This window comes from Marmota marmota, unplaced genomic scaffold, assembly GCF_001458135.2.
Source record: "Marmota marmota marmota unplaced genomic scaffold, marMar, whole genome shotgun sequence".
In the NCBI taxonomy this organism is placed as follows: Eukaryota; Metazoa; Chordata; class Mammalia; order Rodentia; family Sciuridae; genus Marmota; species Marmota marmota.
Window position 1 is genome coordinate 438,455 of NW_026000130.1, and position 22,961 is coordinate 461,415.

Genomic DNA, 22,961 nt, shown 5'->3' on the forward strand with positions numbered 1-22,961 from the left:
TTACAATGCACTGTTCCCCAACCTTTGCCCCAGTCTGTAATCATGTAGGATGGCATTTATACTATCTTGCCCTGTGGGAATTCAAGCCCCATGTGCTACTTTCCCAAAACCTCCTGCTAGCACAGTGGCTACCCAAACTTTTGAATTAATGACCAGATAATGTTCCTTGAATTCCCCTTCCTTACATTCCTATTGCTCCAGGTTTCAAGCAGAATGCTCAGGTTTTTCTAGTCCTTAGCAACCTTGTCTCTGCAAGCAGTTTCCTCCAACTACCAGCATCTATAACTTCCCCAGCTGCATTAAAGTACTTTAAAACTCACAAAACCCACATGCAATAGGTATTTGTATTATCTTAATTTTAAAGATATGGAAACTTAAGTTCAGCAAGGTCAAGTGCGTGCCACTGGTCCACCCAGCTAGAACTGCTGGAGTGGAATTCAAACCCAACTAAGCATTCTAATAAATTGAACTCCTCAGTGGAACTTTGACAGGAGGCCCTGCCCCAGCAGCTTACCAATAAATTCAGCAAAAGGCAGAAGGCAGACTAAAGACTGAGGCAGGTTTGGCTAAAGGCCCCAAGGCCAATCTCTATTCCCCCAGAGGCCACAGTGCTTCCTATGGCCAAGAGAGTAAGGTCACCTCTGTGAGACTTAAGAATGTAACTAACAGTTTTGAGGCCAATGTTGAAGGTAATATCTCCAACTCAGGCTGTCCTGAAAACCAGAATTCTTTGGAAGTTAATGGAAAACTCCACGTGGCGGAGTATGTGGTGGAGTCTGTCCTTTAGGTATTTGCAAAGGGCTTTAACTGACAAGTAAAGATCAGGTAAACAAAGCACCCAGTGCAGAAGCAGGTCTCAAGGACAATTTACATTTATTTGCGGATGACTCTAAACACACTTCAAACCCGGCAGAAGTTAAAGAGTCTGTTTGTCAGGTGGAGCCATTTCTTGCCAACAGCTACCGGAGGTCCCTGAAGAATACTTGAGAATCATCTTCAGGCTGAGGCCTCAGTTCTGGGCAAACAGCTGGTGGGTGGATCTGGTCCTTTCATTTCCTTGGAGGTGAGAAACTACTCTTTGTTCTCGTACTTGTGCTTGATATGTTTCCAAAGTTTCTGCATTTAAAAGACAAGAACCATAAACTGTAACCTGTGCTCTCACATTTTACAACTACTCCACAAACTAAGCAACTAAAACAAACTTGAGAGAAACCAGTATCATGGTCTGATTAAAAATGTACAGCTGTGGTGGGCAGAATGGAAGCAACACTAGGTTTGACACACAATTCTAAATATTTATAAAATACTTTGAAGCTGGAATGGACAATCCTACTTTTACAGGAAATGGAAACACATATTAAGAGAATGGCTCCAAAGAACACAATTATTAAGAAACAGCTTGGAAGCCAGGTGTGGTGGCACGTGCCTGTAATCCCAATGGCTCAGGAGGCTGAAGCAGGATGATTGCAAGTTCAAAGCCAGCCTCAGCAACTTAGCGAGACCCTATCTCAAAATAAAAAATAAAAAAAGGTTCGGCACGTGGCTCAGTGGGTTAAATGCTGTGGGTTCAATCCGTGGGTTTTTTTTAAAAAAAAAAAAAAAAAAAAAGCTTAAAAGATGTCTCCATTCTTTGACTCCCAGGTACTACTGTCCTACATGCACAGTTCCCAAATGTTTTACACTGAATTTTGTTTACTCAACCTAAAATGACTGAGATTATCATTGTTTTTTGTTTTTTTGAGAGAGAGAGAGAATTTTTAATATTTATTTTTTAGTTTTCAGCGGACACATCTTTGTTTGTATGTGGTGCTGAGGATCGAACCCGGGCCGCACGCATGCCAGGCGAGCGTGCTACCGCTTGAGCCACATCGCCAGCCCCGAGATTATCATTCTTAAAAGTACAGGAAAATAGGTGGGTTATGACAGCATACTTAGATGCCTTTCCAGATCAGTGGGGATGACCTATGGAAATGCTTACAATAGAACACTTGCCTAGCATGTGCCAGGCACTGGGTTTGATCCTCAGCACCACATAAAAATAAAATAAAAGTATTGTGTCCAACCATAATTGAAATAAATTAGTCTTTTCTTTTCTTTTCTTTTTTTTTTTTAATGATGGGGCAGCAGCAACACTTTCATGTGGGCAGGAAGTTGTCCTGGCCTTGGGCAGTTTGGCATTGGTGGACAGAGCCTTCCTAGACTGTAGATGCATACAGCCTCAAATTAAAAACACAGGGAAATGGTGAACAGGGCTATCTGCACCAGGCCTTTTCCAGTACAGTCACAATTTGATGATATAAAACATGCACAGAACCTAGCACAGCATCTGGTACACAGCAAATCTAAAAAGGTGTTGCGGTTGCCTTCTTGTTTCCTTACTTTCTAGGAAAGTAATAAATGCTGTTTTTCAGTGGTACCACCTATCAGGCACTGTGACACTAGATCTATATTCCCTGAAGTAGTTACTATTATGATCTCTATTTTAGATAAAACTAAAGCTCAGAGAAGTTAAGTAACTTGTCCAACTTAATAGTACCGTTATTAAGTGACAAGGCCCAGTACTCCCAGATAGGCTCTTTTATTTCCTAGCCTCCACTCTTTTTTTCTTTCTCCACATTTTTTTAAGTTAGTGCACTATTGTTGTACATAATGGTGATTTGTTGTTATATATTCGTACACGCACACAATATAAGAATATAATATGGCCAATATTGCTCCCCAGCTAGGCCCTACTTTTAGTCATAAATACCACGTTGCCGGCGTGGAACACCTTGGGAACTGAAAGAGCAATCTTTAAAAGGTCAACCACGGTGTCTAAGATGTCCTTTTCATGATTGTTTCAATCTGCTACTGACACCTTCAGGAGACAAGGGTCCGGGTTCCAGCTCGGAACTGCAACTGACTTACTGACGGTGGGGTCCTAGTAAATCCTTCGCTCTAACCTGGTTTTAGTTTCCTGCAAATGGACGTGTGGGCACGTGAGGTGGGGCATTATCAACACTTGCAACCCCTGCAAAATGGGGTCTATGGATTTCATTCATCGTTTTAGGATTCCCACCAAACCGGGAGGGGGGATATCAGTCTCTCGGCAAAAGATGCCTATGGTTTGCCCTTCTCCAGTTGAAGACAGACTGAGCCCCGTCCCACCTCCACTCCCACCGTCACCCCTCAGCGGACCCAAGGTCAGCATGGCTCAAGCCCTCACCCCCTCGTTGATGTGCTCGTAGATAGCGTCCGCGCCTTGATCGAAGGCGCGCTCGAAGAACAGAGCGCCCACCGCGATGGTGAGGGCGAAAGTGGAAGTCCTTCGGAACAGCAGGGAATACAACTTCGCAGTAAGCGCCGGGGCCGCCATGTTTCCTCACAGCCGAACTTGAGCCACCGCGCCTGCGCCGAGGCCGACCTCGCTCTCCAAAGGCCTCCACGTGCAACGCTTTCTGGGATTTGTGGTTCCTATGAATAGACATACTCGTCGTTTTGAACCCTGGAGGTAACTAATAACATGCACAGGAGAAAAAAGTATCTCATGAAATTCAGGTCCCAATAGCCCAAATTTGATAATATTTATTACCCAGTTTTTTTCCCAGTCCTTCCTTGATGCTTGAATATTTTAAACTACAACTCCCAGAAGCCCTCGTGTTCCCCACCTCCTCTCACTCTGTCTCGGCTTGACTTCCCGAAGCTTTCTGGGAAGGGTGGGCCCAAGGAAGGACTACGAATACCATCAAGCAGTGCGCGACTCGAGGGCATTGGAGGAGGAGCCCGCAGCCGTCCAGCCCCGCGGAGCGAGGTACCTTCTTTGGCTGGACGTGAGGGGCGAGATCTAGTTAGTCTCTTTCCCCAGCTAGAAGGCTCGTGCTCTTGCGTTTAAATCTGGGCGTCCCGCCATTTCCTGGCATGGGGAGGGATAAAAAGTCTAAGGGAACTGAGCTTCCGGGACCCCATCTGTCTCTCCGCCACTGCCTGCCCCAAGTGCAGGCCCAGAGCTGGCAAAAGTCCTTAGGGTCTTGGGGCCGAGCTGTTCAGCCTGGCCTCAGGGGAAGGAAGGACTCGAATGCGCTTTCTCTTCTCACTTCTGGGCTTCGAATCCAAGAATGCAGGCGACCTGGGACTAGAAAGAGCTTCTTTGGAGTAGAAAGAACAGGGCTTTGGGGGTAAAGTGTATTTCTCAAACGTTTTCCGCCGTGAAGAAGGCCCTGAGCTAGGGGCGCTCAATCTACTTTGTATAGGCAGATGGGGAGGGGACAGTTAACAAAATAGTGCTTTGAAAAACAAGAGAATGGATGTTTAAGGTAGTGGTGGTGGTGGGAGTTTTGCCTGGGTGGCTGCCTCGAGGGTGACAGTTGACAAGAGTCCTGAATGATTATAGTAGAGGGTCACACAGGAAAATGTTGGTGCAAAGGCCCTGGGGTGACTGCAGTCCTGGGATGTTTTAAAGAAAATAGGATAGACTATGAAGAGATAGGCTGGAATCAGCTCAGTTTAGCCTTGCAACCCATGGTAAGAAGTCTTATTTTTTTCTTACTTGCATTAATAAACCATTGAAGGGTTTTAAACAAGAATGCTGCAAGATCTAATTCATATTTTAATGTCATCGTTCTGGATGCTCTAGGGAGAATGAATGAAGAGGGGAAATTATTTCTGGGGATCAGTTGAAGGATGATGATGATTTAGATTAGGTTGTGGATTAGAGAAACCGATTTTTTATTACTTTAGGGAATAGGGCAGACAGAACAACTGGCAGATGTGTGCAGGAAAGAGAAATGGAATTTTGACCACAAAATGACTTAAAAATCAATGGGAATGATCTTATGTTCTGCTTTAACCACATTCCGTTTATATCGGAAGTGGAGATGTCACAGTTGAGTGGAGGTCTCTCTCTCTCTGAAGTTTAGAGACATATGAGCCTGAGATAGGAGCCATCAGGATGGAGGGGCATTCAAAACCATGGACCAGACTTCAAGCCTGGCCCTGGCTCTTACTTGTGACCTTAATCAGGTCTGGACTTCTGGCCCTATTTAATTCATCTGTAAAGAGCAACAGTTAATTGACCCATGCCTATATTCCCAGTTACTCTGGAGGCTGAGGCAAGAAGATCACAAGTTGTAGGACAGCCTGGGCAAGTTAGCAAAATCCTGTCTCAAAATCAAAACTGAAAAGGGCTGGGAATGTATCTCAGTGATGGTGGTAAAGTGCCTCTGGACTCAATCCCCATGGGACGGTGAGTAGGGGAAGTAACTGTAATCCCTGGTTAGGTGAAGTGTGAAATGCTCTACATCTGGGATGAGTTATCGTTAAAGTGGTTATTTACTATTTGCAACGCATCCTGGTAACTCCTTGGGGCAGAAAGTAGTGAGCCTGAAGGAAAAGTTTACTTACTTCTTGCTAATCACCTGCAACAAACAAACCTGGCTGATGGACAGTTCAGAGGCAATTATTTTAGGTGGGATGAATAGGGAAGAACCCCGGGAGTGAAAGATATGGCTTATTCTCCTGTTTTTTTAATTTTTTTAAATCTTTTAAACTGAAATTCTCATTTTGGAATAACAATTTTTATTTATTTATTTTTTGATACTGGAGATTTAATCCAAGTGCACTTTCACCACTGAGCTACATTCTCAGCCCTTTTTATTTTTTATTTTGAGACAAGGCCTCACTGAGTTTCTGAGGCTGGCCTTGAACTTGCAATCTTCCTGTCTTAGCCTCCTTAGTCACTGGGATCACAGGCATGCACCACCAGGCCCGGCAGAATATCAGGTTTGTTTTTTGGTACTGGGGATTGAACTCAGGGGCACTCAACCACTGAGCCACATCCCCAGCCCTATTTGTATTTTATTTAGAGACAGGGTCTCACTGAGTTGCTGAGCACCTCGCCATTGCTGAGGCTGGCTTTGAACACAGGATTCTCCTGTCTCAGCCTCCAGAGCTTCTTGGGTTACAGGCATGTGCCACTGCACCTGGCCAGAATAACAGTTTTTAAAAACCTAATTATCTTTAAGCCATCACTTTCAACTTAGGAATTATTATTCTGTACATAAATCTAGAAAAGTAAGAAAAATGGCCTTCACTTTTCCTTTGATGTTTGATCTCAAGTTTAACAAACTAAATTCCTTTAAACACTCAGCCCTATTTGCAGCTTAATTACATTCCCTTAAACATTTTAACTCCATTTATAAATTTAATATATTTGATTTTCTTTTTAAGTACTTAGATGTATAACCTAACAAGCTCAATATCCCCAAGGATACTTGGTTACTAGAAAATCTGATTAATTAAACTTATAAACATACTGAATTTCAAGTTCTTGTAAACAATTTAATACTTTTTACAGACTTAGTAAAATTCTCTTGTCAGTGGCTTTTGTCTGTCTAAAAAATATAGGCTCTTTGTCTGACATGAACTCAGAATATGGGGGCTTCCTTAACTAACCTTTGTAGCATCCCGGGTGATTCTAATAGACAGCCAGTGTTCCAATTATTGCTAACCTCTCAAACTAAAATCACAAGTCTAATATCAATTATTGACATATATTATATCAATTACTTAACTGTACATTTTAACTTTTATACCTTAAATCAGAATCACAATGCTTATCTGTTAAATATTTAATGTCAAATTCTTTTCAATATTACTGATACTTTTTTTTTTTTTGTATTAGGAGATCGAACCTGGGGTGCTTTACCACTGAGCTACATCCCCACATCTTCAGCCCTTTTTATTTTTTGAAACAGAGTCTTGCTAAGTTGCTGAGGCTGACCTTGAATTTGTGATTCTCCTCTTTCAGCCTCCTGAGTTACTGAAATTTCAGGTGTTCACCACAATGCCAAGCAGTATTACAGATACTTTTGGTCCTGGGGATTTAACCCAGGGGTGCTTAACTACTGAGCCACATCCCTAGCTCCGCCTTCCTTTTTAAAATTTGAGACACAGTCTCACTAGGTTTCTTAGGGCTTAGTAAGTTGCTGAAGCTGGCCTTGAACTTGGAATCCTCCTGCCTCAGCCTCCCAAGTCATTGGAATTACAGTCATACACCACCACGCCTAGGATACTTTTAAATACCAAGTACATGCTGATTTTTACTAGACTTAGTTCAGGAACCTTAGTACGGTGAACTTGATTTACTCTTCCACCTCTGTTTTCAATTCAGAACTTTTCTGGAGTATATGACAAGACACTTATCCAGTAGAAAATAATTTCTTACTCTGTAAGTTGTGCTTTGCATCTCATTGAGATTACCATTTCAGTGAGCTGAGTTCATTTGTAATCAGACTGATTTCTGTCTGCTGGGACACAAATCCAGGGCTGGGGATGTTTACTGGGAATGACTCCCCACCATAGACTGCCTTTGGGAGTCAAGGGGAGATTCTTTCCTACAGGGTTTTCTTTCTTAGAAGATCCTTACTAGGGATACTAGACTTACTAGTTAAAATGCACATTTCTGAGTCCCCTTCCAGATCTGTTAATTCAGGATTTCTGAGGGCTTGACCCTTACCCAGGAGAAATGTGGTGGGGATTGAGCCCAGGGCCTCATGCATGCTAGGAAGCACTCTACTGATGAGCTACATGCCCATCCCTGAAGACTTCATTTTTAAAATGGTTCCCCCCTGTGGGACATGGAAAATTTTGAGCAGGGGTGGTTTAAGAGAGTTGATCTGATGCAACCCAGGTGGGGTAAACTGAGGAGGCTGGTCCAGATGTGAAGGGGTGGGATTTGACTTGGACAGCAGGAACAGTGGTAACAGAGGGTCAGATGGTATTTGAAGCCCAGACTGGGAGCAGAAGGAGGAGGATACAAGGCAGTTCTAAGTCCATGTATCTCTTTTAGAAGTCTCTTCCAGACTATTTTTATCTTTCCTATTTGGAAACTGAGCTCCTGGGACCTGTAACTATCTAATGAGAAACTCTTGTCTTCAGCCTGTAGTCCCTGGAGCCCAGATTTGGGCTCAGCCAACTTTTCACTGGGCCTTGGGGCATGCTAGGCCAGGTTGAGTTGGAATATCAGGGCTTACCCTGTCAGTTTTCAGCCAGAAGCCGAGGGAACTGTCTATTCTGTCCCTTTCAACCACCAAACCTAACAACCTAACTGATTTATTCAGGCAAATCAGGTCCCTGGAACCATCCCTGGCAGTCTCCTGAGGGAGGGAGAAGGAATAGGATTTATTCTTGCCTGGCAGATTTCTCGTGTGTGTGTGTGTGTGTGTGTGTGTGTGTGTGTGTTGCTGGGGATCAAAGCCAGGGCTTCATATATATTAGGCAAGAGCTCTCCCACTGAGCCACATCCCCAGCATCCACATTTTTTAAGGGATTTCAGATTTTAAAACAATACAACTAAATGTAGAAACTGCTTAGAAAAATGGAAAAACACAAAATGAAAAAAAAAAAAATCCACATGTAATCCTATTACCCAGACATAAGCACGGTAAATATTGTGTCTGTTCTAGTCGTTGTATATATGGGAAGAGGAGTCTTTCTCCTTAAAACAGTAGTATCATTGTACATACTTATGTGATAATGAGCCATTTTATTGATTTATTGCTTTCATTTAACAATATAGAATGAACAGTTGTTTAAATGAAGAAATATTTCCTTTGACTTGATTTTTTTTTTTTTAAGTACTAGAGATTGAACTTAGGGTGCTGTATCACTGAGCGATATCCCCAGCCCTTTTTATTTTTTATTCTGAGACAGGGTCTCTTTAAGTTGACCAGGCTGGCCTCAAATTTCCTGTCCTCCTGCCTCACACTCCAGTCATTGGGATTGTTGGCATGTGCCACTGTGCCTGGCTTTTGCCTTTTTAATAGCTGTATGGGGTATCATTGAACTGATTGGCCCATACCCTACTCTTTTTTTTTTTAATATTTATTTTTTTGGTATAGACGGACACAACACAATGCCTTTATTTTTATGTGGTACTGAGGATCGAACCCGGGTTCCACCCATCCTAGGTGAGCGCTCTACCACTGAGCCACAATCCCAGCCCACCATACCCTACTCTTGATCCTCGCCAAGTGTGAGCTTTCTAGTTCTCGGCGGACACAACATCTTTGTTTGTATGTGGTGCTGAGGATCGAACCCGGGCCGCATGCATGACAGGCAAGTGCGCTTCCGCTTGAGCCACATCCCCAGCCCCCAAATGTGAGCTTTCTATGGCCACAATTTTTTTTTTCAGGGTAAGATGAGAATAACAACAGAATTGACACCTCAGGCTTTGTGTACATCATCTTTAAACCCTTGTCCCCACCTCATGCAAGACTGAGCAGTGGCTAAGTGCCTAGCATTTAGTGAGCAGTGGATAACTTCTCTTCCTATTGCTGTACATTAGATTTCTGTTTTAGGATAAATTACATTTGTTCTGCTCATTGGGGTACAGATTGAGTATCCCTTATCCAAAATACTTGAGGCCAGAAGCATTTCATATTTCAGAATCTTTAAGATTTTGGATTATTTGCATAAACTTTAACAGTTGAGCATCCCTAATCTGAAAACCTGAAATATGAAACTTTTTGAGCATCATATCAGTTCTCCAAGTTTTGAATTTTGGAGCATTTTGGATTTCAGGTTTTCATATTTGGGATACTCAATCTGTACCCAAGAATTTTGTGATTGTTTCTGATCATTCCTCTCCACATGGGCCTCACCATAGGGCTGCTTACCATGTGGCAGCTGACGTCCCCTAGATGAAGTGATCAGAGAAGGACACTGAGAAGGAAGTTGCAGTGTCTTAGAGGAATTGGATACAGGTGCTCACTTGGTACTACTGGGCCCAAAGTGGTACCAAGTGAGCCTACTTGGTACAGGGTATCAGGGATGTATCTGTCTGCTACCCCCAGCACATAGTCTACATTTTTGTGAGAGCAGGGCCTCTGTGGTGAGATGTGAACCATTATCTGGCAGAGATAAAGTGCTGAGCAAATGTTTGGCTGGTCAATGAATGAATGAAAAGGGACCCGTGGAACCTTGGGGTTGTGCATGTGGGAGTGGGGACAGGGGCCTCCTTTGACTTGACTTAGGGGTGTTTTGGGATATGGAGCTCTTTGTTCCTGTAGCTGCAACAGATCTTAATTTTTTCATTCATTTATACCACTGTATTGGTTATCTCCTGCCACATAACAAATTACCCCAAAACTTAATGACTTAAAACAACAAACATTCATTATTTCCTGCTGTTTCTCAGGATCAGGAATTTGGGAGGGTCTTCAAGCTTTCTCACTATTATACTCAGCCTTTTTATTGCTGTGACCAAAAGACATGATATGAAGAATTTTAGAGGAGGAAAAGTTTGGGGTGCACAGCTTTAGCGGTCTCAGTCTGTAGACAACCAGTTCCATTGCTCTGGGCCCAAGATGAGGCAGAACAGCAGCATGGTGGGAGAATGTGAAGGAGGAAAGCAGCTCAGGACATGAGAGTCAGGAAGCAGAGAGCGAGCTCCACTCAACAACAAAATATGAGTCCCAAATGCACACCACCAGTCATCTACCTCCTCCAGCTACACCCTACTGCCTACAGTTATTACTCAGTTAATCCACTTAAGTGGATTAGCACAGTGATGAGATTAAGGCTTTCATAAGCCAGTTATTTTACCTCTAAACTTTTTGCACTAACACATGAGCTTTTGGGGGACACCACATATCTGAACTGTAACACTCAGCTGTTGGCAGGGGTCTCAGTTCCTCTCACCATAGGGCTGCTTACCACGTGGCAGCTGATGTCCTCTACATAAAGTGATCAGAGAAAGACACTGAGAAGGAAGCTGCAGTGTGTTTTATAACCTGCCCATGGAAATAGCGTACCATCACCTCTCTTCTCTTGCTCACACAGACTAACTCTGATGCAGCTCTTGAGGGATCATACAAAGTGGAAAAATCAGGAAGGAGGATCCCTGGGGGCCATGGAGCCTGGCTGCCATCTCCACAAATGCACAGTGAGCACCATTTGTGTGCCAGAAACTGTGCTCAGCACTCAGCACTCATGACTGAGTGCTCATAGTCATCTTTTAGAATAGCATTATTACTCCTGTCTTCCAGATGAGATGCAAAGGGTGATTAGTTTGTTGAGATTTATACAGTCAGAGAGTGTCAGGGATGAAATTCAGACCTGGATTGGTTGATACTGCTTGACTTACGGTGGGGTTACCTCCTGATACATCCATTGTAAATTGAAAATATGGTAAATCAAAAATGCATTTAAAGTGCTGGGAGTGTGGCTCAAGGTTAGAGCACTTGCCAAGCATTCATGAGCCTCTGGGTTCAATCCCCAGCACCATACCCCCCCCAAAAAAATGCATTTGATACAACTAACCTACCAAGCCTCCCAGCTTTGCAGCACAGTATATAGTGTAGAGTCAGGTCGTTTCCTGTTGTGCCAGCAGCACTGACTGGGAGCTATGGTGCACCGCTGGAGCCCAGCGTCGTACTGCATTATAAAGTAAAAAATCCAAAGCTGAACCATTGTAAGTTGAGGACTATCTGTGTTTAAGGAAAAATAACTTCTAAGGCTAGACCAGGGTGGTCTGCGTGACTTCAGGAGACTGTCACCCTCTCTGTTTTCCAGTCTGTCATCTGCCACCCTAGTCTAGCATTGCTCGGAGGATTTTGGAATTAGCCTGCTTAGATCCTGGCCCTATCCCAGACCTGCTGAGTTCGAAATTTCTGTGGGTGGGGCTCCCACTACCTTAGACTGCTATGAATAAGATGAAGCACCTCACCCCAAAATGGGCAGGAAGCAAACATCCAAACAAGGTCAGAATGAGAAAGCTGTGTAGTTGCAGTTAAACACTGGGACATCTGAAGGATGCCCCTAACATATGGGAGCTCCTGTCAGGAAAGACATCTGCATTTTCTTGGCACTTCTGTTGGAGCAGGGGCCCGAGCAGGCTGTTGATGGGCCACCCCCACAGGGCAATTCTGTTGCCATCAAACTCCAGACGGCAGACATACGTGGCACTGGGACATTTCCGTGCTCCTAGTGGGTGTGCAATAAAGCTGTCCTCTGGCTGTGGTTTACTGTTTACCTGGACTCTGGTGGTGCCATAATTAGAAGAAATGACAGGTGAGCTTGAGGGCAGCGTGTGGTGAGCACAAGTCCAGGATAATTACAGTGTGCATCCCAGCGCCTGGCCAAGGCCGAGCTGTTGGCTTATTTTAGCCCTGTGCCAAAGCCAGCTCTGTCCCTGAGATGCATACAATAAGTGAACCAAGAGAATGATGAAGTACAAATGTCTGCCCTGCAGCAGCCTCATAGTGGGGCAGGAAGAGAATGGGCTCTGGGGTCCGCCAGACCCAAGAATGAATGTTGGCTCTGGGTGCCTTGACGGTGGGACCTCCAGCATGTACCTTTGCGACATTGTGATGAAGACTCCAAGAGATGGAATGGGGGTTCTCAGCATTGCTAACCCAGAATTCAAGAGAAGACATTAGTACTGGTACAAGCATCATTGTTATTGATACTACTTCTTACCATTATTTTGTATCTCTCCTGCCCATGGCTGTGAGTAGATTAGAAGTATTTCTGAGGCTATTTCCTTATCTGCAAAATGGACCCCACGCTATCTACTCAGAGGACTTGATGAGGATTAAACAAATCTGAAGTGATCTCCCCTCACCGCACCCCCAGTCTCTTTTCTTCCCTATTCTTCCCCTCAGTGTCTCAAATAGTAGGTCATCATTTCTTTGAGTCCAGAGGGCTGAAATCAGGTGCCAGGAGATAGCCAAATGAGGATTAAGTCAGTAGACCAGGTTCCATGGGCAACGGCACAGTGGAGCAGGCCAGGGCTCTGGTGGACACAGACGTCCTGTGAGATGAAGCTAGGTGGCAGTGAGAGAACTTCGGGGCTTTCCTTGTCTCTCCTGCGTGCTCCTCATCTTTATACCCAGATGGTTGAGAAGAGGGCCTGGGAAGTACTGGCATTGAGCAGAGAGTGGGAGTCCTTAACTTTTGCACAAGGGCCCTGGAGTAGGCCAGGCCCTGTTCCAGGTGCTAGGGAGCAGCAGTCGGACAGACAGCTCCACCCATGAGAAGCCTGTGTGCTAGTGGAGGAAGCAGGTCCTCAGGACAGTGATCAGCATGTGAGGAGACATGCTATAGAAAACAGCCAGGTGTAAGAGGGGTCAGGGGTCTGTGGCATGGACTTTGCAGTTGTGTTTTCCTGCCTTCCATATTTTTGTTTTGAGAAAGGGTCTTCGTAAGTTTCCCAGCTGACCTTGATCTTGTGATCCTCCTGCCTCAGCATTCCAAGTAGCTGGGATTATAGGTGTGTACCATGGTACCCTGCTGATCACAGTTTTAAATTGGCGTCAGGGTGTGTTTACCAAGTGGGTGAGGGAATGAGTACCTGGGTGATACAATTAACCGAAGTAGTTTGGGGGAACACAGGGCCTTGCACATGCTAGGCAAGGGCTCTACCACTCAGCTCTAGCCCTACATCTCCATTCTCGCACACTTACTGTATGTTGTTGCTTTATATCCTTGGTCCTTTCTGTCAAAACACTGAGATTTTTTTCATCATTATTCCCTAAGCAATATAGTACAACCATTTTCATGGCTTTTACATTGTATTAGGTATTATAAATATTCTAGAGATGATTTAAAGTATGTGGAAAAAATTGTGTAGGTTATATGCAAATATACCATTTTATACAAGGGTCTAGAACATCAAAGGATTTTGATATCCATGAGGGTCCTGAAACCAATCCCTTATGGATACTGAAGGATGACAGTGACCTTGGTAAATTCTCTGCAGCTGTGGGATCCTTGTTTTATAACCAAAGACAGACTCAAGGACATGAAATAACTTTCAGAGATCACACAAGTGTAAGTGGCAGAACTGAAATTCAAATCCAGACCTATGTGACCCCAGAGTTATCCTGCTCGCATCCCTGTGCCTCTTGGCTATGAGGAGCCAGCTCTGGCACCTGGCAAAGCTCTGGGAAGTCAGCAAATGTTGTCTCAGCCATAGACCTGTCCCTGGAAGTGAGTTGGTGGCACCACCTGTGTTCCCAGTGGGAAAGTGGGGCTGGATCATTCTGTGTTCTAGACAGGGGACAGGGGCTTGCTCACATGCTGCTAAACACACCACCCTCAGAGGATGAGGATGAATCATAGCAGAGGAGGCCAGCTTAGTCAGCACTCCCTGCTGGTGTTTGGGCCCCACCACCTAGAGATGCTTCAGCTGTCCCCCTCCATCCCTGTCCCCTTACTCAGGGTCCCTGGCCCCTAGTCAGGGCTGCAGTGTGGTAGTATTGGTTGTCTTGTGCAGACGCCTGGCTAGCAGGTGAGTTGGAGCTGAAATTGGCCAACATTCTGTTTGTCAAGGTATGCAGCTGGCAAGACACTGTGTCTGTCAAGAGGCTTCTGCAGGTCGCACCTTTTCCTAATGTGCTCCAAAGCACTAAAGCGGGAGGCAGTTGGTCAGGAGTCTAGAAGTTGGTGCTTAGGGCAGTGACCTTGCAGAAGCCAATTCCTGCCCAGGAATTGGGCTTTGAGCACATGACTATGGGGACAAGCTCATGAGGTAAATGGGAAACACTGGCCCCCAGTGCCATCTGCAGGCAGAGGGGTTCTGCAGAGCTATTGTGCAGGGCAGGGGACTGGGCCTACCATGGAAGTGGAGGTTCCAGTTCCATTTCTGCCTCTTGTGCTGTGGGCTTTGGGGGACTCACTTCCCCTCTCCTGGCTTCCCTTTCCGCATTTGTAATGTGGACCAGCTGGCCCCAGAGGTCATTGGGCACTGAAATTCAGTTTCTTGTCTGAGCCTTTGTTTTCTGGAAGCCAATAATAAGGATGGTGATGGCCAACATTCCTTGAGCATCTCTAATGGACTCAGCTCTGTGCATGCATGTGGATGATCTGATCCTCACAGCAACCCCTTGAGGAGTATGGCTATTATTATCTCAGTATTCATAGCATTAACTGAGGCCAGAAGTTAAATAATGATCAAGATCACTAAATTACAAAGCAGGATGTAAGCCCTGAGGTCGACTCCAGAGTCCAGCCCTTATTCTTGCCACATGCAGCCTAGCTGTATGAGGCCATATAATTGCAGGGCCTTGTGCTCAATGCTGTCCCCAGCTGGGACAAGTGGGCAAAAGGCACTATCATGGGCATGTTCTCATCTGATCAGTGGATATTAGAAATGCAGAGGTCCTTAGAGATCACCAGCCAGCCTCTTGCCACTTTACACATACGGCAGCTAAGGCCCAGAGAGGGCAAGTGATGGACACAGTCTCACCTGGCAGAGCTGGAACTAGAATGTGGGGTCCTGTAGACCTATAGACCTGACCAGGATGGCCAGACATTTGCCTGTGGCCTCAATTTCCTGGTGAGTTAGGGTTTGGGACAGTTAGTTAGATAGCATGAACAGACCTTCCCACCCTGAAGCTTTCTTTGCTCTTCCTATACGTGACCCAGGGAACTTCACAGCACATCTCTGAACCTCAGTTTTCCCATTCGTAAGTGGGTTTATAATATATACCTCTTAGAGTTCAAAGAGCCAGCATGGTCCTGGGGGTGTAGTGAGTGATTAATGAAGGAAAACTGCCATTGGTCTGATTTGTTGGAGGAGACTTGGATTGAGTGGTTAGGAGTGTGGGCCTTGCTGCCTAGTTATAAACCCAGCTCAGATGCTTTCTAGTGGTGTGATCTTGACCAAGTCACTTCACATCTTGGAGCCTCTATGCCCTCATCTGAAAAGGCATCATAGGTCCTATTCCCACAGGTTATCCTGAGGATCAAATGAGATGATGTATATATTTCTTAGCATGGTGCTAGAGCATAGTAGGTGCTCAAGAAACTACTAACTCTTACAATAGTGTAACACTTATTGAATACTTGCTAGTCAATTAGTGGTCTTTGTTATTTATTTATTTATTTATTTAGTGGTGCTGGGGATCAATCCCAGGGCCTTGCACATGCTAGTCAAATGCTCTATAGCTGAGCTACATCCCCAGCCTTAATAATCCATTCGCATTAATAAACTTCTCTGTACACTTCTGAAATAATCAGATCATTTAGACCCACTGCCTCATATTTTCACAGTGAAATAGAGTCCTAGAGAGGACAATGACTTGCCCAAGGTTACACAGCCAGCTTCTCAGTGCCTTGTGTGGTCCAGCTCAGTCTGCTTCAGAGCCACTGTTTGAGTCAGTCTCCCAGAGGGACACTCCTCTCCTCCGCTCCCTTCCCCATTACTCTCCAGAATCAGCTGCTCCTTGGAGCTTCAAGCTTCGTGAATGGCTTGGTTAAGCACTCGGCCGTTAAGCGTTCATCTCTTACAATTTCAATCCAATTCCTATAAGTTTATTGGCAAGACGGAATGTATTAGAGCTGCCAAATTTAATATATCAAGTCCGCATGTCTGAGATGTGGTTTCTCAGCAGTAATGGGAGAAGAGATTTTATACGTTTTCATTTGGAATGACTGGCTGTTCCTGATCCCATTACAGCCCCTGACTTAATGGCTGCTGTCCCTGTCTGCTGCAGGAGCAACTTTTTCCATCAACCTGCTTGGCTGTCTGGACTGCCCAGAATGCTTGTTTGTCTCTGCATCTATCCCTAGTCTCTTCTTCCCAAGAAGCATTCCCCCATCTGTCCCCTCTACCTCCCCACTCATCCGTCTGCTCTGTGGCTCAGGTCCCAGCTTCATCCTTATTTGCCAGGTCCTGGGAATCTGGGATTTTGGCTGCCAGCCTGGGCAGCCACCTTCTGACCTCAAGGAAATAATTTCCTATACTCCTCTGGGCCTCAGAAGCCTGCTTTGTTAAGTGAGGGACCAGACCCCAGATTGAGGGACTGTACTAGGCTCAGCCTTTGCACGTCCCACTTGACAGCCTCAAGTAGACACATCCTCCCTCTGGTCTTGTGACATCAAGCTGGAGGACCCAAGCACTGGGCATGAAAGCCATAGAATTGCCACCCACCATGGGCTGCAGTTCTCCTGGAAAGGAATGGCAGCTGTAGTCACAATGACAGGGTTTTTATGTTTGGTTTGGTTTGGTACTAGAGATTGAACTCGGGTGCTTAACCACTGAGCTACATTCCCAGCCCTTTTTGTGTTTTATTTAGAGACAGAGTCTCAGTGAGTTTCTTAGGGCCTTGCTAAGTTGCTACTACTGGCTTTGAACTTGTCATTCTGCTGCCTCAGCCTACCAAGCCACTGGNCTGAAATAGGGCCAGCCATGTCATTTGGGGCCAAGGATATGCAAAGAAGACTCTGAAACAGGTAGCCATGAGCAAAGCACCGGATGCCCTGGGAGGAGAGGGTACAGCCAGTGATGCGGAGAATGGTAGGGGCCAAAGCTGGGTGTGCGCAGGGACTAGATCCTTCAGGTCTGTGGAGGCCACAGCAAGGAGGTTGCACTGTCCTGAGGGCAGAAGGCAGCTTCTGAAGAGCTTTCGACAGATGTGACGTGGCCAGGCCTACATTTGCCAGCAAGAACTCTGTGTGGGGTAAACAGTGTGGTGCAGGAAGAGTCTGTTGAATGATTGGCTGGAGGGAGGAATGAATAACCCGACTGCTGCGGTGGGGGTGGGGACTCTTGCAAAGCAGGTGCGACTGGAGTGAAAGAGCTCAGGTCAGAAGCATCCACCATGGCCTAGCCCCCAGGATGCCTGTGGATGGGAGTTATGCTGCTACATAGCTGCCACTAGATGTGCACACCAAGGAAGGTCAGGGAGGGGCCAGAGTGTGGCCAGGGAGGAGCTGAGCTGAAAGGAGAGGGAGCTTGGTGATGCAGCAGAGGTGCTTGGACAGGTAGGGAACAGTTTTCCAGGACAGGGCCCAGAGCCTGGGAGGAACAAACTGAGTTCAGGTGGCCAAGGAGAAAGGGGAAGGGAGACAGAAGGAGTTCTCTGTTCTGAGACACAAAATTCACTAGAAGGGAGTGAGCCTTTATTGAGTACCTGCTACATGCTGTGCTTGCTATGGTTTGTCATTTACTTCTCAGTGACTCTCTTAGGCACTTAGAGACCTTTAAATAAATAAGGCTAGTTGGTCATGGTAACAGTGATCTCCCTACCCCACTGGGTTTGGGTGAATAAAGACTAGGCATGGTTTTTGTTTTTGTTTTTTTGTTTTCTTTTTTGCAGTACTGGGAATGAAACCCAGGGCCTTGCATGTGTTAGGCAAGTACTTTCCCACTGAGCTACATACCTAGCTGTCCCCCTTTTATTTTTTTATTTTGAGACAGGGTCTTACCAAGTTGCCCGGGCTGGCCTTGAACTTCTGCCTCAGCCTCCCAAGTTGCTGAGATTACTGCATGTGCTACCACACCTGGCTTAGGCAGAGTATTTTTTATTTCTTGGTACTGGGGATTGAATTCAGGGGCGTTTAACCACTGAGCAACATCCCCAGCCCTATTTTGTATTTTATTTAGAAACAGGGTCTCACCGATTTGCTTAGCGCCTCACTTTTGCTGAGGCTGGCTTTGAACTCGTGGTCCTCCTGCCTCAGCCTCCTGAGCCACTGGGATTACAGGTGTGTGCCACCACACCCGGCACTTAGATTTTATTTGGAGACAGGGTCTGGTTGAGTTTCTTAAGACCTCACTAAGTTGCTGAGACTGGCTTTGAACTTTCGATCCTCCTGCCTCAGCCTCCTGAGCCTTGGGATTATAGGTATGCGCCATCACACCTGGCTTAGGCTTGGTGTTTTTAAAGCTCTCCTAGGGCTGGTGATATAGCTCAGTTGGCAGAGTGCTTGCCTTACATGCACAAGGCCCTGGGTTCAATCCCCAGCACCATAAAAAAAAAAAAAAAAAAAAGCATCTCCCAGATGCTCCCTATTTCAGGCAAAGAAACTGAGGCTTCTAGGTTTGGGGAGGAAGGTGGCCAACAAGGCTGCTCAGCAGGCCCAGCACAGCTGTGATTGGGAGGGTTTGGGAATGGAGACAGATGGGGAATTTAAGGGCATTGGGGGCTCCTAGCTATTTGAGAAATCTCCGATCCTGACATCAGGTTCCCTGTCTTCCAAACCCAGTGAGGGGCTGTGCTTTGGCCCTAGCTAGGCCAAGATCACCTTGGCATTTGCTCCTTATCCCAGATGCTCAGCCAATAACAGCTGGGCCCTGGAGTCCAGAAATAATGGGTAGAAGTCCTTGTGTTCCTTACAGAAAAAATGTAAAGGCAGGTGCTGTAGTCCCTTTCTTAGGGCTCTTGCATTCCCATCAACCTTTCACATGCCCAGCCACTTCTAGTCCTTAGAACAGCTGTGCAGGGAACTGGGCATGGTAGCACATGCTTGTAATCATAGCAGCTCAGGAGGCTGAGGCAGGAGGATTATGAGTTCAAAGCCAGCCTCAGCAACTTAGTGAGACCCTGTCTCAAAACAAAAAATAAAAAGGGCTGTGGCTCAGTGGTAAAGCTCTTCTGGGTTCGATCCCCAGGACCAGAAAANCGTTAAGCGTTCATCTCTTACAATTTCAATCCAATTCCTATAAGTTTATTGGCAAGACGGAATGTATTAGAGCTGCCAAATTTAATATATCAAGTCCGCATGTCTGAGATGTGGTTTCTCAGCAGTAATGGGAGAAGAGATTTTATACGTTTTCATTTGGAATGACTGGCTGTTCCTGATCCCATTACAGCCCCTGACTTAATGGCTGCTGTCCCTGTCTGCTGCAGGAGCAACTTTTTCCATCAACCTGCTTGGCTGTCTGGACTGCCCAGAATGCTTGTTTGTCTCTGCATCTATCCCTAGTCTCTTCTTCCCAAGAAGCATTCCCCCATCTGTCCCCTCTACCTCCCCACTCATCCGTCTGCTCTGTGGCTCAGGTCCCAGCTTCATCCTTATTTGCCAGGTCCTGGGAATCTGGGATTTTGGCTGCCAGCCTGGGCAGCCACCTTCTGACCTCAAGGAAATAATTTCCTATACTCCTCTGGGCCTCAGAAGCCTGCTTTGTTAAGTGAGGGACCAGACCCCAGATTGAGGGACTGTACTAGGCTCAGCCTTTGCACGTCCCACTTGACAGCCTCAAGTAGACACATCCTCCCTCTGGTCTTGTGACATCAAGCTGGAGGACCCAAGCACTGGGCATGAAAGCCATAGAATTGCCACCCACCATGGGCTGCAGTTCTCCTGGAAAGGAATGGCAGCTGTAGTCACAATGACAGGGTTTTTATGTTTGGTTTGGTTTGGTACTAGAGATTGAACTCGGGTGCTTAACCACTGAGCTACATTCCCAGCCCTTTTTGTGTTTTATTTAGAGACAGAGTCTCAGTGAGTTTCTTAGGGCCTTGCTAAGTTGCTACTACTGGCTTTGAACTTGTCATTCTGCTGCCTCAGCCTACCAAGCCACTGGGATTACAGGCGTGTGCTGCTGCACCCAGCTTCCCTCAGTCCTTTGATCTTTGCTCAAATGCTATCTTTTTGACAATCTACAGTAATCACTTTATTTAAAATTGCAGAACTCTCCCCTTAGCTGTCTCTATTCCCAGCTTGATTTTTCCTCATAGCACTTATCGCCTTTGAAATAATAAATTACTTCTTATCGTTTATTGTCTTTCTCTCCCGACAAGAATATAAATCCATGAAGGCAGATATATTTTTGCTTTATTTATTGCTGGGGCCCCAGCACCTAAAATAGTACTTGATACAGAGTAGGCAATCAAGTATTTGTGGAATAAATGAGTTAATTTTCATTTTTCCTTTGGGACAACCAGAGATTCAAGAGAGGAAGACAGATTTGTCTGAGGTCACATAGCTGATCAAAAGAATGCAACTGTAAGTCCCCTAAAATCATGTTCCTGGGTGTCCTTTAAGCCAGAGAGCTTAGGCAGCAGAGGCTAATAGCTTCCCAAGAAGATTACTAAATTCTTAGGTGGCAGGTCCTCATTCAGTCCCAGAGGGAAATGAGAACATTGTAAGGTCTTAAGACCCCTCTGTTGGCTGGGCATAGTAAATCCAGCAGTTCAGGAGGCTGAGGCAGGAGGATCACAAGTTCAAAGCTAGCCAGCAAAAAAAAAAAAAAAAGGACCGAGGAAGCAAGTATGGCAGGCAGACATCACAGGGAGAGCATCCAGGCCAAGGGGACAGCAGATACAAACCCATGTGCCTGGAGGCAGCCATGTTTCTGGCTTGTGTGAGGGGCAGGGCGAAGACCCATGGGGCCAGCATGGAGAAAACCAGAACAAAGAGATCAGAAGTCAGAGGTGTGCTAGGGATGAGGGAGGCTGGCCAGAGGGTATAAGGTGGGGGTCCTCCAGCTTAGCTATATATTAGAATTACCTGAGAGCTTAAAAAAAAATACTAAAGCCAGGCGTGGTGGTGCATGCCCTATAATCCCAGCAACTCAAGGGCTGAGGCAGGAGGATAGCAGTTTGAGACCAGCCTCGGCAATTTAGCAAAGCCCTGAGCAATTTAGTGAGATCCTGTCTCAAAATTTAAAAATATAATAATAAAAAGGGCTGGTGATGTGGCTCAGTGATTAAGCACCCCTGGGTTCAGTTCAATCCCTAGTACCAAAAAATAAAATGAAATAAATAAAAAATACTAAAGTCTGGGGCCTACCTTCTGAGGTTCTAGTTTGTTGTTGTTATTGTTTTTGTGGTTAGGGATTGAACTTGGTGCTGTACCACTGAGCTGCATCTCCAGCCTTCTTTTTTTTTTTAAGAGAGAGAGGGAGAGAGAGAGAATTTTTTTAATATTTATTTTTTAGTTCTCGGCAGACACAACATCTTTGGTTGTATGTGGTGCTGAGGATAGAACCCGGGCCTCATGCATGCCAAGCAAGTGCGCTACCACTTGAGCCACATCCCCAGCCCCTCTCCAGCCTTTTTTGAGACAGAGTCTCACAAAGTTGCCAAGGCTGGCCTTGAAGTAGCAATCCTCCTGCCTCAGCCTCTGAGTAGCTGGAATTACAGGTGTGTGCTGCTATACCCCAGTTCTGTTTTAATTGGCTGAGATTGGAGGCTGGGCATCAGAATTAAAAGATCCCTCTAGAACTAGACTTGTTAGCTCTAGAAGTTCCTCATGGTACAAGGCACCTTAAGAAAAGCTTGGCTCAGGCCTGACCCTCAGGGAGTGCTCAGTCAGGGGCCCTGTCCCCAGAGCTCTGTCCTCTGGCCTTTTCTCCAAAGGTCTGACCAAGAGCTTTGTGACTTTCTGGGCAGCCTCAGCACCTGGTGTAGGCGGCCATGGGGAAGCGATACTTCTGCGACTACTGTGACCGTTCCTTCCAGGACAATCTCCACAACCGAAAGAAGCACCTGAACGGGCTGCAGCACCTCAAGGCCAAGAAGGTGTGGTACGACATGTTCCGAGGTGGGTGCTGCGGGCTCTGTGGCCAGGCTGCTGGAGCCCGCATGCTGATCCCTCTAACCATTAGGTTAGCACCACAGTGGGTCAATCTGGGCTCTTTGAGGATCCAAAAGAGGAAGGTGTTGGGCCCGGCAGCACACGCCTGTAATCCCAGTGGCTCAGGAGACCAAGGCAGGAGGATCATGGATTCAAAGCCAGCTTTAGCAAAAAGTAGGCACTAAGCAACTCAATGAGATCCTGTCTCTAAATAAAATAAAAAATAGGTTCAATCCCCATATCAAAAAAAAAAGAGAGAGAGAGGAAGGGGCTGGGGTGTATGTAGTTCAGTGATAGAGTACATGCTAAGGAAAAAAAAAATAGAAACAGTACAAAAAAAAAGGAGAGAGCCCCAGAGACAGAGAGGCAATCCAAAATGGAAGGTCCCTTCGCCGATGACCTTGACTGAGGGCTCTGTGCTTCACCCACAGTGGAACATCCTTGGGATACAGATAACAGACAGGCTTCTCCAAGGAGGTGATGTTTGAGCCAGCAGCTGAAATAGGGCCAGCCATGTCATTTGGGGCCAAGGATATGCAAAGAAGACTCTGAAACAGGTAGCCATGAGCAAAGCACCGGATGCCCTGGGAGGAGAGGGTACAGCCAGTGATGCGGAGAATGGTAGGGGCCAAAGCTGGGTGTGCGCAGGGACTAGATCCTTCAGGTCTGTGGAGGCC

The 22,961-nt window shown here is 45.9% G+C and overlaps 2 protein-coding genes across 4 annotated transcripts in view; one reads left to right on the forward strand and one right to left on the reverse strand.

The window, feature by feature from the left end:
* Nucleotides 1-856: 856 nt before the first annotated feature.
* On the reverse strand, nucleotides 857-3,399 carry LOC107154580 (cytochrome b-c1 complex subunit 9). Its single transcript, XM_015500199.1, has 2 exons — nucleotides 3,206-3,399; nucleotides 857-1,116 (listed from the first exon to the last, which is right to left on the reverse strand). The coding sequence occupies exons 1-2, from the start codon at nucleotides 3,353-3,355 to the stop codon at nucleotides 1,072-1,074; spliced, it is 195 nt and encodes a 64-aa protein (XP_015355685.1). The 5' UTR covers nucleotides 3,356-3,399; the 3' UTR covers nucleotides 857-1,071.
* Nucleotides 3,400-3,668: 269 nt separating this feature from the next.
* Nucleotides 3,669-22,961, forward strand: part of Zmat5 (zinc finger matrin-type 5) — a 32,716-nt gene continuing 13,423 nt past the window's right edge. Inside the window, exons 1-3 of one of the 3 annotated variants that reach the window (XM_015500202.2) lie at nucleotides 3,755-3,790; nucleotides 20,652-20,712; nucleotides 22,101-22,251. In XM_015500202.2, the coding sequence (XP_015355688.1) occupies nucleotides 22,125-22,251 (127 nt within the window). In that variant the 5' untranslated portion in view covers nucleotides 3,755-3,790; nucleotides 20,652-20,712; nucleotides 22,101-22,124. Of the gene's footprint in view, nucleotides 3,791-20,651; nucleotides 20,713-22,100; nucleotides 22,252-22,961 lie in introns of all 3 variants that reach the window. The other 2 variants (XM_015500201.2, XM_048784912.1) reach the window with 2 other exon arrangements.

What these genes read in the sequence shown, in the direction of transcription:
- LOC107154580 (XM_015500199.1), bottom strand. Translation starts at nt 3,355, where the DNA reads ATGGCGGCCCCGGCGCTTACTGCGAAGTTGTATTCCCTGCTGTTCCGA. An exon ending in ACGAGCACATCAACGAGGGG is followed by an intron (nt 1,117 to 3,205) that starts GTGAGGGCTTGA and finishes TTTTAAATGCAG; the next exon opens with AAACTTTGGAAACATATCAA.